General features: G+C 36.2%; 1 protein-coding gene and 1 long non-coding RNA gene across 2 annotated transcripts in view; one reads left to right on the forward strand and one right to left on the reverse strand.

Annotated features, from left to right (window-relative positions):
* The first annotated feature begins 564 nt into the window (after nucleotides 1-564).
* Nucleotides 565-19,893, forward strand: LOC123867571. Its single transcript, XR_006796442.1, has 3 exons — nucleotides 565-577; nucleotides 11,273-11,283; nucleotides 19,724-19,893. It is a non-coding gene; the product is annotated as an uncharacterized LOC123867571 (long non-coding RNA).
* Nucleotides 4,883-20,225, reverse strand: part of LOC123867563 — a 179,636-nt gene continuing 164,293 nt past the window's right edge. Inside the window, exons 5-7 of the mRNA XM_045909654.1 lie at nucleotides 9,526-9,724; nucleotides 7,204-7,310; nucleotides 4,883-6,159 (exon numbers count right to left, since the gene is read on the reverse strand). Of these exons, the coding sequence (XP_045765610.1) occupies nucleotides 6,037-6,159; nucleotides 7,204-7,310; nucleotides 9,526-9,724 (429 nt within the window). The 3' untranslated portion in view covers nucleotides 4,883-6,036. The remainder of the gene's footprint in view (nucleotides 6,160-7,203; nucleotides 7,311-9,525; nucleotides 9,725-20,225) is intronic.

Below are 20,225 nucleotides of genomic sequence, written 5' to 3' on the forward strand. Positions count from 1 at the left end.
AAGAATTCTTTCTAACTTAACCAACGCAACGTGATGCGCATTGACTAAACTGGTTTTGCTTACATAATATGTGGGCGTCCTTAGTAGTTGTAACTTCAATATTTACGTGTGCTATATGTATGCTTTTGTGTGTGTTACGCGACACTGGACGGGTGCAAATATAACTATTTTACTGTGTGTACCACAGTATTCTCAAATCTTTGTCAGTATATTAGTTACTACGGATTTTATTTAAATCGTAATATCTAATTATGCAACATTCGCTGCCAAAATCAATGAAGGCCTTGAACGAAATTTGATTTATTCTGACAGCCTTATGATGTTAATATAAAAAAAACGATAAGTGATTATTAATTATTGAAACTATCATAACCGTTATTTTTTTCTTTGACTAACCGGGTATAATACGATAGTGATTTTGTATGTATGCACTTTTCTTTATACTTAAGTTCTTTTAAGATTGATTAACGATATGACCGCTCCTATAACGTTTATTTATAAGTCATATTTTATTTTCATTTATTTACTTCTTGTTCCTTACTAATTGTCAGTCATACTTTATGATTATTTACTAATTGTTATTCATACTTTATGATTTTCATAAATGTTAACACTTAATAGAATAATAAATAATAATAAATAATAAATAATACTTGTAACAATTATAATTACCAATGTTATACTGTGGAACGCCCCGACGGGGCTTCATGTTGTAACATTATATATATATATATTATGATTTACTCGTAAAACATGAATGCAAGAGAAATAATAAAAAATAAGCTAGTAGCTTGAACTAGTACTGCTTGGTTCCGTGGCAACGTCACACTTGCCACACACTCACACAAAGTTCGTGACATATTTGTTTTTTTTTTTTTTTAAATTGGACTAAGGCTCTGTCAAGCCCCTCGAGCCGTCTGTTTGTGACCCTCGAGCTTATAGTTACAACTACGAGAGCTCTTCAGGCCCTGTTTAGATTGCATATTTATAGTTTTAACTGAGGACTGCGCTTTTAATGGTTTACTTCGGTTTGTGTCATAATCCATATGACAAATATTTATTAAAGCAATTTTACCCTAGTAGAATGTCTCCAGCGAATCCCCAAATTGGGAAAGGTTAGCTATCATCGGTTATCATGGCATCCGATCGTAATTTTCGTCAGAAAGTAACGCAGTTAACAATTTAGCTTGCCATTCTCACCCACTAGATGAGAATCTGAGCGTATCCTAGGTTTCAAGGCATCTAAACGTTTCGTAAAAATACTCGAAAAGAAAAGACTCATTTTTGCGATCGCCGGCTGCACGGGCACCGTCTGGCACGGCTGCCCAACTGCCGGCTACGTGAGTGCCGGCTGGCGCGGCCGCCCGAGCAGTGGCTGCGTGAGCGCCAGCCACCGCGGCCACCCGAGCGCTGGCTGTGTGGGCGCCGGCTGTCGCTGCTGCGCGAGCACCGGCTGCACGGGCGCCGGCTGGCACGGCTTGCCCGAGCGTCGACTGCGTGAGCGCCGGCCGGCGGCGGCTGCGAGCGCCGGCTGTGTTGGCGCCGGCTGCAAGGGCGCCGGCTGGTGCGGCTGCCCGAGCGCCGGCTGCGTGAGCGCCGGCCGCGTGAGCGCCGGCTGCGTGAGCGCCGGCTGCGTGAGCGCCGGCTGCGTGAGCGCCGGCTGGCGCGGCTGCAAGCACCACCTGTGTGGGCGCCGGCTGCACGGGCGCCGACTGGCGCGCCTGCCCGAGCGTCGACTGCGTGAGCACCGGCTGGCGCGGCTGCGAGCGCCGGTTGTGCGGACGCCGGCTGCGAGCGCCGGCTGCGTGGGCGCCGGCGATGCGGCTGCCCGAGCGCCAGCTGCGTGAGCGCCGGCTGCGTGAGCGCCGGCTGGCGCGGCTGCAAGCACCGCCTGTGTGGGCGCCGGCTGCACGGGCGCCGGCTGGCGCGCCTGCCTGAGCGTCGACTGCGTGAGCGCCGGCTGGCGCGGCTACGAGCGCCGGCTGTGTGGACGCCGGCTGCGAGCACCGGCTGTGTGGGCACCGGCTGCCCGAGCGCCAGCTTCGTGAGCGCCGGCTGGCGCGGCTGCCCGAGCAACGGCTGCGTGAGCGCCGGCTGGCGTGGCCACCGAGATCCTGGAGCGTTTCGCCTCCTTCCGCGATGCCGCATCATCTCGGTGGACTGAGACGTAGACACCATCTTGTTCGGGAGGGTTCACTGTAAGCCATACCAGATACGGGAGGCAGTAAAAGTTCGAAAAAATATGAGGTTCTATGCATGTGGAACATATTAGTTTTATTCAATTATGAATTATAAATACAGATATTGATATTTTTCTGATCATTACGCGACTATATTCTCCTTGACTATCACCGTGAGGACGTACGAGTAAGTCACTCAGAGAAACTAATGAGAATTAATTTTAATGTTTATGCAATACCCACAAGAAGTCGATTATATCAAGGATTTGCCTTGAAGAAAAACTTGAAACAAAAACGAATAGCATGCGGTATTTTATTTGTCACGTGACTAACATCAATTTCAATTTCACAAAATATGGGTATTTTTTAAAAATAAATGACAAGTTTACGGTTCTTATTTGTTGGTAACTAGTATCACAAAATGAAATAATCACAAAATGTGTGTTTCATTTTATTTTATTTTGATAAAAAGAAATTTTAAAGTTTAAATGTTGTATATCTTAGTGGATTTTGCGTTAATTCTACCCACTTCTGAAATGTTGGCGCTATCTCAGATCGCGCCAACAGATACCTACATTTTGTGATCTCAGGATTTTAATTTTATTATTATTAATAGTAGTGAAATAAAACATAACTTACTCATAATTAATGCTGTATTTCTTATACTTTACCACTTGTCTTTACAATTTGCCACTTTAACACTTTAACACTTGACAATATTCCACTTCACACTTTCTCGATTGGAGTACAAAAATACACTGACTGAGCGGGCTGGCCCGACTCTCGAAGAAAACTCCAACTACTTCCGGACAATAATAATTGCCTTTGTCAATATACGTCTTGTCATGAAACGTATATTGACAAAGGTATAATAACATATTTAATAAGGTGTATTGACGTGGCTACACTTGTTTCATTACACAAAAGTTATATAAAAATAGTAATTTGGTCAGTGTTGCTGATAATAAACAGTATTTTAGCCAGTGTTGCTAACACTTAAATTATTGAAATGTACCACAATGATTATACTAGCGGCACGCTATGATGGCCGGTTTGACGTTTGTCCGCTCATGAAGTTCCGTATTAATTGATAACGACTTTGAAGGAAATAATTGTATTACTTTATTGACGATAGTGATGTGCAGAGATTCATTAATTTTATCGAATGTAGTTTTAGGTTTAGGACTCAAAATTTATTTATTAAATTGATTTCTTAAATGTATACAAGTGTAGAAAAATCAGTTTGCACCATTTAAGGGGTGAATGTACTTGTGAATATGAACAATTTTCACTATGTGGACAAACCTCTGAAATCGCAAAAAAATATCAATAAATTTTTAAAAATGGAATCTAATACGATCGTCACATAGGATCGCTGGCTAGCACAACTACTACCTCCGGCAAACTCGCGTCAATGCTCAATGCAAAACAAAGCAGTTTCGAATTGACGTTGCTTCGAAAAGTATGTATGCATATGTTTCTTGTGTGCATATAAAGTATGTATATTCATTTTCGTTCAAATATTCAGTTCGTTCAAATAAATTAAATAAACATATACATTTTTGTTTTATTAAACCTATTTAATCAGGTACAAAAACAAAACTTAATTGTTTTTTGTTCGAGAATAAATTGACATTCCACATCACTATTGTAATGTGTCAAACCGGCCATCATAGCGTGCCGCTAGTGTAGTTGTTCTTAATTATTATTTAAAAGTAGGCAAATAAGATCGAGAATTACAAAGTTCAAAGTTTTGGTGTCACTGTTGCCACTAAGCCTTTACTAATACCATTCGAAGTTTATTCATAAACTGTTGGAAATTGGGTGAGTATTAAATATACAATTTTTCCATAACTTGATACCATTGTATTAATGATACCTTAGCAATGATATCTTTTAATTACACTGCATGTTTTAATATTGAACACATACTATGGTATATGACGATTAAATTGCATATTATTATTAAATGAGTACTAATAATAGTATGTATTTAAATACATAAATAATTTTACACATTGTATTAACATCTATTTATCTAGAAGCTGAAATATTGGCAGATATTTTTTTATATTCATCATAATTTTCTATCATATAGAGAAGACAAAGCCTATTATAAAAATTTAAATAAGTAAGGCATTTTTCGTCAATATATTATTAAGAACTAATAGGTAATAAAATATAATAGATTTAGAATAAAATATACATATTTATAAAGCATTCTTTTATATTTAGCGATTTAAACATGAGTATTGCAAATCTAATAAAAATAAGGGAATTATATTGGATGAATACCTACCAAGCATAATAATTATTATTAATCTAAGGGCACTATACATATTAAAATAATAATAAGACGAGATATTATAAACTATAAATAAGTACCAGTATGCACTGCACTATAAGTAAAACAATTACAGCAAATACATCCAAGTACATTACTAACATCGATAAGATATGTTTACATAAAATATGTATAAGTTTGTTGTAATGTTTATTTACTACACAATATCGCAGCCATATTTTACATAACTATATAATTTTTAATATAATATATCTACTTAATATTGGATTGATTGCGGTTTAATAGCTATGCAAAATGTCGAGACTAAATTGGCTTCGCCTATTCGGTCTTCAAAAAAAAAAATTGAAGAATATCGCAATCGCATAGATTACAATAATAATAATAATCAATTGAGATCAATAATAAAAAAATAATAATGAATAATACATAAAAACTACTTTTATGACTATAAAATTATTATATAATAATATCTAATGCTTTTTAAAAGTCTATGTAGGTAACTACCTACATAAATAACATGTGAAGCCCTCATAAAATACATAACATATTATCATGTACGTAGTATGAACTTAGCTCTTATTGATTTGCTTAGGAAACAGAATCAGTTGAATTATCTTTACATAATATGCAGGTAACAGATACGTATGATCACTTATTCAGTTTATCTTAACTATACTAATATTTTTGATCCAGCCGGATATGTGTTTTGGTAGGTTTTTTACAAACATTGAAGATCAATAAAAGACCGAAGAACTTGAAAAAAGGAAGGTTAACGTTGAAATTAGAGAATACGGATTCGGACGAGTACTTAACGTTAAAGTACCTAACTTACACTAACTCACTTAATATAAACTCAGAACAAAGTCCAATTAACAAAGTCGCGCAAACTAAACGAGTACTCGTCACACTACACGACGCTAGTAACACCTGAATTTTCAGCTCTTGCCACTTTTCATATATTTGCATAAAATTTGCTTCGTGTAAACAAAAGATAAATCACGGCTTAAACAAAAAATTAGAAGGATAAGCGATAAATTAGATAATGTTTAAAATCCATAAGAAACTACGTCATAATGTTTTGATTTGATCATACTCTTCAAAAGTTCATATTGTTTGTGAGCATACAATATAAAATTAGAATGCTTAAAATTATTCTATCGCAGGCAATATTATATAAACTGGAAATTATTTAGTTAACGGCAGAATGGAAAATGGCGTACATGATGCCAAAAAGCTTTCATTGCAGCGATCTTGCTTGTAGCTTTCTTAAATTCTTCCTCACTTGCACATAGTCATGTTTAGTTAAGTTTTACGTTTTTGTCATTCAATTCAATATTTAAACTATTTTTCAAGCTTAAGGTTGAAGGTTAAGCTAATTGCAATTTGCATACATAGCATATAATATGCGAACACCGAAGTTGCCAAGGCTTGAAGAGGATTTGAAAGTGGCAATGAATCTTTAATTCATATCCCTAAAAGGATTTGCTTCTAGCGACGTCTTGACCGTGGTCGGTCGGTGAAGGAGGCTCTCATTTATTTGCGCACGCCTCGCTAGGGGTCGACCTCGTGGCAGACTTCCATGTAATCAGGATCATGCATAATGTCTTTTATCATATCCTTCAGCATTGTGTATCTCGGGAACATTGGGTATATCTTCGAACTGACGTATTCAGACTGTAATGAAACAAAATACAGAGTTAAATACTCTCTACAAATACCGACATCCATTCTACTCGCACGAAACATTTTTCCTCGACATTTCTAATACGAACATTTCTAATACGAACTGCTAAGGTGTGGAATGCCCTTCCAGCATCCGTATTTTCTGCAAAGTATACCTAACCTAAAGGTACCAGTGTTTTACTCTCACTAAGACTACGGTAGCCAGAGCAGTACACCTACCAACAATGCTAAGAATAGATGTGCTAATTATTGTAATTTGTGTATTACGTACGAGTATTCCAGCACGATGGACCGACGATATAAAGCGGCTGGCGGGAAGTGGCTGGATGAGGAAGGGTGAGGACCGGGTGTGGTGGCGCTCTATAGGGAAGGCCTATGTCCAACAGTGGACGTCCACAGACTGATGATGATGATGTACGAGTACTACTACTTAATTATTATTAGAAATTTTGAAATATCTTGCTTGGGAAACAAAGTGATCTCAGTTTTTCCCTGGATTTCAAATAATTGTGCTGTACTGTAGGTACATGTTAAAGTAGATTATGTGTATGCAAATATTTATACAGATTACCAATTTAACCTTGGGTAATGTTTGCGTTAAATGTCTACTGCCGCGTCCACATTCCACAATGTACTTGTTTGTATTTGTCAAAAATAATATGGTTTCCAAGCACTCCAAGCCCATATTTTCGACGGGATACGCTAATTTCGTGAAAAAAAATATTCAACGATTGGTTAATTATGATGAAGAGGATAGATAACATCACCACACGACGTAATTGCCGAAATCTTGATGAACTTACTGCTATTCTTCATGGAAATAAAGTTACTAGACCCGCTTCGAGACCCGCCAGAGGCGCAAAAATCTTCAGAATTACAAAAAGTGACACAGACAGACACAGTTCGCATCCATCTACGAGTAGTTTTTTCAAGTCAAGTGAAGTGAACAAATCTTCTTTCCGCTCAGCATGTAGGCAATGGCCCTCCGGGCGTCAGCGGTAGCTTAACAAAGGTTTAAATAGATATAGTAATTACCTTCAATTCCCTGATGAGGTTCCTCAAGCCGGTGTATTTCTTCAGCAAACGATACAAATCATTGGTCATTTGAGTGTTTTCCGTTTCTATTTGTGACGTTGTCATATCTGAAACATGTATTTACGGAAATTCAGAAAAGATCTTTTAGTGAGTGGATCCTAATACATGCACATAATAAACATTCTATACAAGACATCTCATAGCTGAAAATCGTGAACCCTTTCCATATCACATACTTAACGAGATCAGTTGTAGACTTTAGAAGTCCTTTTTATAGCGTTCCAATTGTAGGTATGAGGAATATGATTGTTGTGGTTCATGTTGGTTGAACTTGTTAAGGTTGTAGTAGCTAGGTAAGACGGTCGGTCCGGAAGTCGCTATAAGGGGTGATGTGGAGCCGACCTAGGCAAGTAAGCATAGGTTTATCTAGTTACGTTACGCTGGTAGTTTCACGTGCAATACGTGATACCATGATTGTAATTGAGGGTAGTTCAATGTCATTTGATAAAACAAGAATATCGTATTGTGCGCATGACTCGTGAGAGTTGCAATAATTAACATTAAGGCTATGCGTTAAGGATTGTTTTCACGTAGATTGAGAGTATCGTTTGTGCGCCCACGTAGGGTCAGTTAATTAAAAGTGTACTAATCTTGACGCATCCGGCTCATCATTATCCTAATTTAATTTAAGTGGTACAATTTCTATGTTAACCTTTATTATTTTCTGATATGTTTCGTTAATATAAGTAAGTTTTTATTCCATGGACTTCCACAAAGTAACGCCTGATTCTATTCAATATAATGCGTGCTATTTCGGTTGTTAGAAAGACGATGGTAACGCCATTAATTAATATGACTTTCCACAATTGGAACAAAATGATTGATCTAACAAACCATAACAAGTGTAACACGAACGAGTACCTACGTAATACAAAATTGGAACATGACAGGAATATGACTTCACTCACTGATGATCTCTACTAATACAAGTACGCTGGAGCTGTAACGCCAACCAGTTTTTGAAGTAATTTAATTTTCGCCACTTTGGCGCTGAAAGCAGCAGTGATGAGTGAACGTCATGCGAGCATATTTGGAACTAAATATTAATGATGAGACATCTGTCAACTTAGTGTCGACACGAAGTCGACATTGGTGAAGTGCATTAGCTGGGTTGGCACTACAATAAGCCACCAATCAAGTGAAGAAGAAGAAGAGCATTCGACACAAAAGTGACATTTTTAATTTCCGGTAGGTACTCTAGGTGGGGCACTTAGTATTGATACTAGTATTGCTGATCAGCACAAAAAGTTGACGTCATTGTGTATAGCCACAGCACGCACACCTCTTCCAGCGTATTTGTATATGTCCATTTCAGTGACTTCACTGCAATAATTGGAACCAGAACACTGTAACATGAGATACCAAGACTCCTAAATCATGTCGAGGACGTAATGTAATTAGTATCCTCGTGTTCTTCTTAGACACACAAGATGTATGGTTTGGAATTTCAAGTAGGTACAGTGATTGGAATTTTGCCAAAGATTATTTGAAGCTATTAAATGCCCAGCATGTATTGCAATATCTCTTTTTTGCAATTTGTTTGAACGACTCGACGATGGTGCTTACTATGTTAGAAATCTTTACACAATTATCATCATCTGATAGGTTTCTGATAGGTAGTTAAATATCGTTGAGAAAACTAGTAAATCTATTCAATTTATAAAAGTTCCCCAATCATAAAGTTGTAGGATATCAAAGTCGAGCGAAGAGCAAAGGAAAGGGAAACGGAAATGAGAAGTAGAAATGGTTTACCTAAGCTTTCCGTTTGAGAACATATTACATACATAGTTTGTAGACTTTTTTTAATGAAAAACTATAAATACAAAGTGAAGGGAGATGAAAATGAAATTCTGTGAAATCTGTTGTAAAAAAATTAAAATATCTGATTCAATCGAAAAAATATGTATGTGTATAGTATACATAAGTTTAATAATAAACATGTTTTTATTTTCATTCATTAAATTTTCATAGCTAATTCCTTCTTTTTGGAAAGAGGAGTCTTATTTCTTATTAATAATTGTTACATATTATTATATATTAAGATTAATTTAGGAAGGAGTGTTACATGATTAAAAATATTCCAATGGTGGAAAATCAAAAATACGCACTATTTTGAGCAAAGTCAAAATACGCTTTAAAAATACGCCTAAAAAGATTTACGAGTATTGTTTGTTACCTTCTTCTTTCTGGGCTGGTTTCCGCACTTAAACGTTTCCGTCTGTTGTGCATCTTACCTTATAATAAGATATAAAAATTTATTACCATTAAGTCGTTCTATTCGCTCCCTCTTGTCAGCAGCTTCTTCAGCCAGCTTGGAGGATGTCTTGACTCCTTCTCCAGATTTCTGAGTCTTCTCCATGATGGCGCACGCTCGAAGCACGAAAGCTGGTACCGTCTCCGCTTTCTCTTGCTTTGGGATTTCGACTAACGACCAGTATTGGGTTTCTAGGCGGATGACATCCTAAACATGAATAGAATTAATGTTAGCAAAATTCATTTGATCCTGAATTGAAAAAAAAAAAAAATCTTTTTTTGCAGGTTGAAATCAGGTTTTTATTTTACCATGGGCCTAAATGGGCCTAATAAGAACGCTCCCAGTCGTTCAGCGGGTGATGAAGAGAACCATGCTGGAAGTATCTCTATATTGTGATCAAATCAGAAATGTGAACGAATAAGGCTTAACGATTCGAAAAGCTAAGGTGATGATGGGTGATAGATATAGCTCAAAGTACCTATAAACATTGGGATCCCAAGGGGCTGACCCTGGGGTTTTTTTTTAAAACTATTACAATATAAACTTTGACTGCAATCTCACCTGGTGGGAAGTAACGAGACAGATTTATGCCAGCGGTATAACGCTGTCTCGTTTTAACTTACCTACTTAGGTCTGAGCAAAGTCAAAGTGCGCTCTATAGATCTCAGCCTAAGATGGAAGCGGGCTAACTCGGAAGAGGTCAGGAAGTTTTTTTAAATCCATATCCCTAATTGGTTTCTACACGGCATCATACCGGAACGCTAAATCACTTGGCGGTATGTGTTTACTTTGGTAATCTTTTTAAGATTTGGTAAATTATTTGACGATTCAAAAGCACCTGTAAAAGTTTATTTGAATAAAAATCTAATATATTCTATTCTATTCTAAGAAACTTATTACCAGAACTAGATGTCTACCGGTTGAAAGATGAAGGACAAGAGTCTTTTTCCTAAATCTGTGAGGACAATGTTTACTTGCTGTCGTAACTTATAAGTCCGTCGATACATTTTATTATTAGTCAACGGCTTTGATGATTTGAGGGATAAGTGCAAGAAGGTAGGTGATTCCAGTAGTAGTGTAAACATCGCATCGTCGAGGAGCCTACTTCTTAAAATTCTCGCTACTTTCAAAGAATCCCAAAGATATTAAAAAAAATTCACGTATGAATGAATTCAATCTACCGTTTTCAAGAGAGCCTCAATGCATATGGATGCAGTATAATGCATACAAATCTGATCGCCTTTTTGTTCACTGAATTCGCCTCGATCGAAAATATATACCTACATAAATATATATTAGCTCAGAATAAGTTCAGAGTTGATGATGTGTAATGGTTTTGAATTAAAACAATTATTATAACTTCCTTATTAACTAATAAGGAATTTATAACAAATAAACAGTGCCTTCTTATATGTTTATGCGATGTTCTTAGGTAATTTATAATGTTCTTATTATTTACTGGCTTTAGAACGCGTAATTGTTAGTAGGTATAAGGCTATGCTAACAATATTTACTTATTAATATTATTAGATCTTCATCTTATTCAAATCGATGGTCCGATAATCAGTTTTTTTTATTTCACTTTTCAGTTAGGTAGGTACTTTATGTTCTCACTTATTGTTACTGGTACTATGTCATTCCAAATTTGGTACTATTTCAATGCACTGGTGCAAGAATTTTCAAAATCGGTTCAGTAGTTCCAGAGATTACTTCCTACAAACAAACTTATAAACTTTACCTCTCATATTAGTATAGATATAAGTATTGTATTTATCCATGGAATAGGTAAGCCCACCCAAGTGAAATGGCGGGTCAAAAAGTATCAAAATTAAGTTAACTAAATAATTCTAAGGCTGAAATATATAGAGAGCGCACTTTGACTTTGCTTAGACTTCAGTTACAGTTAAAACGAGATAGATTTATGCCAGCGGTATAGTGCTGTCTCGTTTTAACAGAGTCTTAAGTCTAAGCAAAGTCAAAGCGCGCTCTATATGTATATCTCAGCCTAAGTATAAAGTTTTTCAAAGATATAACGAAACAAGTTAGTTCGTTTTAACGAACTGAATAGTTTCGCACATAAAAGAACAACTATTATGACCGAGGCTTTAAGTGGTCAACTTTGCTCTGGAACGCTTCCAGTTTAACTGATAAAGGCAACCTTGCTTTTGTAACCACAACATTTAGCTCTGCAAACTTTTACATGTTGAATAATAATGAGAGTTTGCTTGTTTTGATTGTTTCTGTGGATTGGGTTGTGTTTAACATGGCTGTTTCCGTCACTTACTCCATACAATCGTAGTTCCAATTTCATTTGAATATTAAGCAACCAAAGTCCATGAAATTTTGGAGACATATTCTAGAAACTAATATCTGTGCCTGTGGTGTTTTAGATTTTTCTAAAAATATCTAGCTTTAAAATTACAGGGGCTCAAAGATTTGTTTGTGAATTTTTAAGACCGCGTAACTTTGAAACCGAATATTTTAACAGAAATCTGGAAAACCACAGGCATAGATATTAGTTTCTAGAATATGCCTGCAAAAATTCATGGACTTTGGTTGCTTAATATTCAAATGAAATTGGAACTACGTTTGTATGTAGCGAGTGACGGAGAGACCCCTCTTGAATAAATAAGTAGGTGGGTACCTAAGTATTATGTTCGTAGGATGATTTTTTACCCTTTAAATAAGAGAGACATAATACCCTTAACGTACGTAGCATCTCACACATGTTATCAGTGACCTTTCTTGCTTCCACTAAGAAGATTTACTTACGTAATAATTTGATAATGGAAGCTACTTTTAGTGAGGAGATCCTTAATTAGCCGCTTATTAAAAAAGTAAGTAACAATCTAATTGTAAGAGCAGACTGGTTTTAACGCGAAGTAAAGTTAGGAATAGTAATGGAATAGCAAGTCGAGATGGCAATCTAGGTATGAGGCCGGGAAAGAGGGGGCACACCTGCATGTCGCGTCGCCCGCGTTATCCTGGGGCTGGGACCTGTGTCGTACTATACTTACTTTGACCTGAGACTATTTTTAACCCCCGACCTATAAAGAGGGGTGTTATAAGTTTTACGTGTGTAATCCGTGTATCTGTGTATCTGTCTGTGGCATCGTAGCTCCTAAACTAATTAACCGATTTTAATTTAGTTTTTTTTGTTTGAAAGGTAGCTTAGCTTGATCGAGAGTGTTCTTAGCTACAATCCAAGAAAATCGGTTCAGCCGTTTGCAAGTTATCAGCTCTTTTCTAGTTCACCTTCACTTGTCGGGGGTGTTATAAATTTTTAATTTACACTTGTAATACGAATGAAGTAGCTAAGTGACAAGGGAAGCGTTAGCTAAAATAATTCTACAAAAGTTAAAACGAGGTTGAATTACGACTTTGTCGTTTGAAATCCTACGCTGAGTGGATCATTGTGCTCGTCCAATCGTCATAAAGCGTTGCTTTACGAGGTTTTGTTTCTAACGAATGAGGTTTTCTGAATAAAGCGTGATTGTTCCATCCGTTTAAGGACCTATGCATTTTCAATTTATTTTCTTAGTAGGCATATTTAAATTATTTATTGTCATTGTCACATTAAAACTAGATATTTTTGCAAAATTCTGGCTAACCAAGGATAATATCAGTGTCTAGAACGTATTTACTATTGAATTTGATTAGTTAATATTGCATAACAGTGCAGAGATAATAATAATATGAGGATTGTACAGGGTCTACAGGATTTGTAATAAGTGCTTCAAAAGTGACCCGAAAAATTAAAGCAAAACTAAAAGCTTGACTTTATTACAATTATTAGTCTTTTGACTTATTTCTTAGGTTCTAAATTTTATTTTACAAGAAATATTTTTGTTCTGATTTTTAAAAAAAACCTGGCGATGTCATTTTCTTCGTGATCTTGTTATCTATTCTATATGAGTGCATAATAAGTTCAACATTTTGCACTTTTAAACGGCTAAGCGTAGGCTTTGAATTGTTCAATAAATAAGCAGAGGCTTTCAACATCGTACCTATCTATTTAATTAATTACTACGTTATTACATTTGTGTACTAATTATATTTTGCAATGCAAATAATAATGTTGTACCTATTTACGTATAATATTTAACAAATTAGTGGAAAATGTTGACTTTCTATAATAGTTTAATAAAACTGTTATACGTGGAGAAAATAAAATAGCAGTTCTGGCAAGTTTCACAAGTACAAAAAGGAACTATTACGAACGACTGTTCTAAGTGGATAAGTTTGCACTGGAACCTTTCCAGTTTTTACCGATAAAGACAATCTCGCTTTTGTTACCATAACATTTAACGCCGGAAACTTTTACAAGCGAAATAAAACGACTTTTGTATTGTGAATTGTGTGAAAAAATCCTTGGCAAGGATTTTTAAAATTAAGTTAGTAGGATGGTAGGTATCTTTTATTTTGTACTCAGTTCTTGCAAAGATTTGCACAGGACACAGTCTTGTTACATTAGGTTTAGTTGTTTCTACCGTCACCTCTCGTCGTTTACCTAGTTGCAAGTTAACGACGGATTTTTTTCCGGTGAAGGGTCTTTATTGAGGATCTTGAGACCTTAGCCTTTATTGGTTTAGCGAGCTATGTGATCTATGTGATTGCCACTTCAGGCAGTTCTTTGAGCTAGATCTGCTACTAAAATAAGTATACCATTTAAATATAATTAGATCATCAAGTGGTTATGAAGTTATACCATTAGATAAATCATTTTAGCACACGAGTAATTATTAACCTGTAATTTTATGATGCTTTTAAAAACTTGTAAAGCAATTTCATACACTGGCGCCTTTCTGTCCAGTTTTATCACAAAACTAGAGTAAATTATTTATGTAAAATTTTACTAAGCGAATATCTCAAAATTCCTGTCGCCGCTTGGCCTCTGTCAATGCAATTACAATCGGGCCAATGGATTAACTCTGGCTATTTCTACTCTTTGATGAAATTTACTTTGAGAGTTATTTGTTTCAATTGAGGTTAGTTTAATATTTATTTTATTTATGAGGAGACTTATTTGACCACAAACTCTGTTGATTTTTCCTTCATTTGCTGAGTTTGTTAAAATAATAAGTATAACAATTTCCTTTTGTGGTTTAAATGTTGATATTATTTATAAATATTATGAACCTAGGTGAAATATTTTTTAAAGGAAAGTAGAAATTCGGAGCGAGTGCGTCCTGCATTGATATAGTCCATTTATCAGACTTAAGGGATCTTCAAAAACCTACATCCACGCGGACGTAGTCGCGGGCATCCTCTAGTAAGAATATAAAAAAAAACTAAATGTACGCGGAAAAAGTCTCGCGCATCATCTAGTAATTAATAACTAATCAAACTCAATGAAATTTTATAGATTACGATCTAGGAACTAATATTCTATTAGTCATTGTCAATTAGGTATCTTTTTTTACGGAAATCCAGCAAACCACAGGCACAGGTAAGTAGTTTTTAAAACTTGAAACACAATTTCATCAAGTTTGATTGGTTAGTGTTCAAATAAAAACCAAATTACGTTCGTATGTAGAGCGGTGGAGAGCGCGCTAGGGAAACTTCTCTTAATAAACGTTATCGTCAACAAATTGCAACAGATAAATACCAACTACATGAAAATCCAATAATGAAAACTTCTGTTAAATGCGATTAATTAACAGAAATCCAATGCAGATACGCGAAAATCGTGAACAACTAGGTCGTGCATCGTTTAACACACGACATAAAACTAAAGAGGATTATACCCACTGCGATATAGGGCTTGAACACACCGCACACGCGACAACAGCGACGCACGACGCGATGCGCGGCGTTGCGATCTCGCGCGGGTCCTACTACTCGGTCAAGCTAAGTTTGCACCTCGCCTCCATTACGTCACACTGACATGACGCTTTAGTACGGTAAGCGAACCGTACTGACGCGACAAGACGACCGCGGGGAGGTTCGCTCTTTAGATCTTAGCCTAAGACCAAAAAAATCATTCTAAATACGTTAAATCAAAATATTGTCTTTCAAACCAAGACGACACAAAATATTGGAAATTTTTCCTGTTCTTGGACTCATCAATTAAAACGTTAACATTGCCAAGCGTACAAAGGATCTGTGTTAATATAGTTCAGTGCCACAAAACTCCGCTCTACAATGTAGCATGCTTCATAGCTATAGTGTATACTGTATATGTAGTGCATTATGTGCCTACTATGCGCGTATGCACGCGTTTAGTGTGACGACCAACCATGAATGCTGCTTTTAAAAGTTTTCTTACTATAGGGTTCAGGACTCGAAGGGTGCCAACGCGACCCTATTAATAAGCCCTGCACACTCTCCGTCAGTTCGTCTGTCTGTCAGCGAGCTGTATCTCGTGAACCATAATAGATATACCTAGAGAGTTGAAATTTTCACAGGATGTGTATATCTCTTGCCGCTTTAACAACAAATAATATTTTTTTTTAAACTAGCCGCCACGAAAAAACGTGTTATTCCTTGTACGGTAGTATGGTAACACGACTCGTACCGTATTGCTTTTGTTTATTAGGATAACAATTTTTAAATAAATAAATACTGTCGGACAAAAGCCGGTATTACTTTGAAGAAGTACATAATACAAAGGAACAACAAGCCTATTTCGGTATAGTTTGCTAAACCACATAATTCTTTACCTTTGATACAACAAGAGTTCAACGTACAGTTGCATGAGCTGTGCATTGCCCTGCCCGCCCATACCTGCTTGCATAATAGCGGGAAGGCGGGCGGTGCGTTGCGCGTCCTTGCTCTTTGTACCATACAGGTTATACAAGATAAACTTGGTTTTGAAGTGGTTGCCGCGTCAGTTGATTTTGGGATATACCTACCTAAAAACTTCAAGGTCGCGTCACCGACATGCTAATGTTAATAGTACTCAGAGTGCCGATAGATGTAAAAACTAAATTACTAATATACTTACATGTTTATAAACATTACATGGTTTTAACTTTTAATTTACTTACATGTTTATAAAATATTATTTTTAATCATTACTACAATTAATTTGGAATCCAAAAAAACAAAGCTATTTGATAGTTTTACAAAGGTTTTAAGTTTTTATTTCTGTTAGCAGTCCCCACAGACTGCTTATTTTGTAAATTTCAAAATTTAAGACTTATCAACCAATTCAATTTTCACTCGGTTCAAGTTGTTTTTTTAATATCATAAAGGCGCTTTAATTAAAACGAACGTGACTATCGACTCCTCGGTCTTCCATTTAGGAAAATTCATCCATTTCAAATAAGGGAATTCAATTGTTACTTAATTAAAAAACCTGAACAATTTATAGATTACAAGCTATTTTCTTTTAGTAAATTCTCTCCATTTTGTGCCGGAATTAATGTTAAATAAGATTTTTTCGGTTGATATTGCTAGTGTTATATTATTTCTAATATTGAGTTCTAACAACTGACACTACTAAGGTATATTTTTGTTGGCCTTACGCCCAGGTTTCATACAAAATTCGTATTATATTGTAATACCGTACAAGGTGGTTGTTTACATATTATGAAAAATATTAAAGATAAATCAATATCGCGCTTGCTTTTAGCTTTGTTCGATTAAAACATACAAATATGTAGGTACGCTAAAGACCTATTATTTTTATTATTGGTATAAAAAACCACTAGGTACCTACACTATTTTGTGTATACGTTATGTAAAATGAGGATACAGTTTTGTCAGAAATCTTTTCAAAATTATCGAAAAAGTCCAAATTGAAACCACGTCCTGATCAGGGCAAAAAAGTGATAGTACCTACCTATGTTGATAGGGGTCGATGGGAGATCTCAGATAACTGAAAATCTATCTGAAAAGTTTTTGATTTTCAATAAGAACAATAATTTCGCTCTGAGTATGACGTACCTACTTCAAATCCTCTGGGTCTCCCTACCATAAGAACAGTATGAAATCTAATTTATTTATTTTCAAATGTGCGAATGGGGTACGGTACTGTACGGTTCAAGGAATGTACCATAACCATGCTGGGCCCGTGGTGCGTGCCTAATTATGTAGATATTTCTATTAATACTTCGGTTCTTCCACGGCCCTCCATCATATGACCGTCCATGCAAGGACTAAGAAGTAAGTATATTTGTCCAGAAGTTGGTTAAAAATCTGAACTTTTATGTATCATACAGAATTCAATTATTTGGGGTACGGATTGTACTTTTTCTGAAAATATGTCGTAGATTCTAATTCGCCTAAGGGCGTTTCGCACTTTCGTATACAATTTGTATTCGTTTTGTCGGGATATAGTCAATTCTCACATAATATCTAATATTATTTTTGACAACAAAATACATATATCAGCATTCTTTGTACCCAGGCACTTTATGCGTTTAAAAAAAATCACACACAAAGCAGAAGTAATAAAAAAAAGGTTCGCTAACTTTACCCTCAATTTCGTTAAAAACTGGTATGTTTATATTATACCTAGATACGTTCGTAAAAACCATTGGCGCCGTAAATTGTCTACCCTTTGTTCCACAACGCTTCCTTTGTGTTTTGCACTTTTATTTGTGGTTTCCGTTTACATGATGCGCTACAAGCGTGCCAAGTTTTACTTCCGCAGGCATTAACTTCACTAAAATTAAGGGGAGCTATCTTAAAACAAGTCGTTATTATCAAGAAGCTGTGACAACCTAGTGGTTAAGACGTCCGCCTCCTATTCGGAAGATCGAGGGTTAGATCCCGGACACGCACCTCTGACTTTTCTGAGTTATGTGAGTTTTAGGTAATTAAATATCACTTGCTTCAACGATGAAGGAAAATATCTGAGGAAACCTGCATGCCTGAGAAAAATAAATAAATAAATAAAAAATATTTTTTATTCAATTTTTTTAAAGTTTTGAATCGTTAAGTGCATGTACCACTGGATCGCAATGCCTTTCCTACCGAAAAGAGTTCTCGAGAGTTCTCAAAGGTGTGTGAAATGGTAGCTGAAGCAAGCTGAAGCGGCAGAGGACAGCTGGCCATAATTGCTGTAGGCGCAATGACCGTTGGAGCCTAAAAGTCTTATAGTCCTAGTAAGCGTAGCGTGGAGCACCCTCCAGCGAGATGGACTGACGACATAAAGAGGGAAGCGGAAGGCTAGATGAGGAAGGCTGAAGGCAGGGTGTGGTTGTGCTCACTAGGAAAGGCAGTTCAACAGTTAATGCCCGCAGGCTGATATAGTGATAAGATTTCACGTTATGAACAATTTTTGCTAGCTTGACAGTTTCGTATTCATAACTGTTATCAAGTCCTCGAGTGCGTTTGTATGTAACTAAAACTTCATTATAGAGAAATAAATATAAACCAAAATAACGATTTAAAAAGACGGAAACGTTTAAGTGCGGAATCCAGTCCAGAGAGAAGAAAACTAAAATAACGAAGATCTGACCCAAAACAAATTCAAATATAGGTACGCGCACTGAAACATTCCCATGGACGTGATACGATTGTCTATAGTCTAAACTCTATATTGTTACGTCTACGCTCATAAAAATCACCAGTGTATCGCAGCCTTTATATTATGATCGCATATTATAATGAGTATCTACAAACATGATACGGTACAACTTTTAATTATTACTCATCATAATATTATGTAGCATTATTAAGTAACTGCATTTACATTTGTTTCCTTTGGCATACCTACCTGATAGTTGCTAATATTTATTAGTTATTTATTTTTGATTTAATATTTAGTTAAATTGTTAAAACTATTTTGGAGATTTACTAACTTATGGCTGAATTACCTACTTTTGTTATTATTGTCATAATCTGTTATATTATGTCCAGTGAATTAAAAAAAAATTGTAATCATACGTATAATATAATCATCTATTATCACAAGTATTTTGCAAACAATCTATCTAAAGGTGAACTTTATTAATTCATAATACAAAACTAATCGCTCATTTATTCTATCATTTTGAAGATCTCAACTGCCTTACGACTGCTTACAAGATTAAAGATAACTTGATTAAATGTGTGTACCTATATTTAATAGCATTTAATTATACATATCCGGGTAAAAACGTTTGTTAAAAAGTTCATTTGTTGAACTTTGGCGTTACAACAAAAAAACATTAAAAAAAAAAACTTACGTAAGTGATGTGTGTAAACATAACTTTTTTACACGTCCTCGAGATGTGCAAAAGTATGTTCCTAGACCAAATATAGCTAGATCTACAGTATTTGACGACCTCCCTACGCAGTGGTAAGCACTATGGGATGGCTGTGCTTATTAGTGGGAGGTCCCGGGTTCGATTCCCGGCAGGGGTTTGGAATTTTAGAATTCTAAATTTCTGGTCTGGTCTGGTGGAAGACTTCGGCCGTGGCTAGTTACCACCCCAGCCCCAAAGCTGTGCCGCCAGGCGATTTAGGATTCCGGTACGATTGTAGAAACAAAGGTTCCTTCCCCCTTCTAGCTCCCTTCTAGGTTAGCTCGCTTCCATCTTAGACTGCATCATCACTTACCACTAGGTGAGATTGCAGTCATGGGCTCATTTGTATCTGAATAAAATAAATGAAAAAGTACCTACAAATAATAACTGAACTAATCGTGTAGTGTGTAGTGTGTACCAATTAAAAGGAACGTGGATCACGTCTTGTAGTTTAATTAAGACAAGCATCTGCATACATTTATTTGTCTTCCGTCCGCGTCTGTCGAGGTATATTGTTTAGAGGAAGTATT

The sequence above is a fragment of the Maniola jurtina genome, chromosome 8 (genome assembly GCF_905333055.1).
Source record: "Maniola jurtina chromosome 8, ilManJurt1.1, whole genome shotgun sequence".
Classification (NCBI taxonomy): domain Eukaryota; kingdom Metazoa; phylum Arthropoda; class Insecta; order Lepidoptera; family Nymphalidae; genus Maniola; species Maniola jurtina.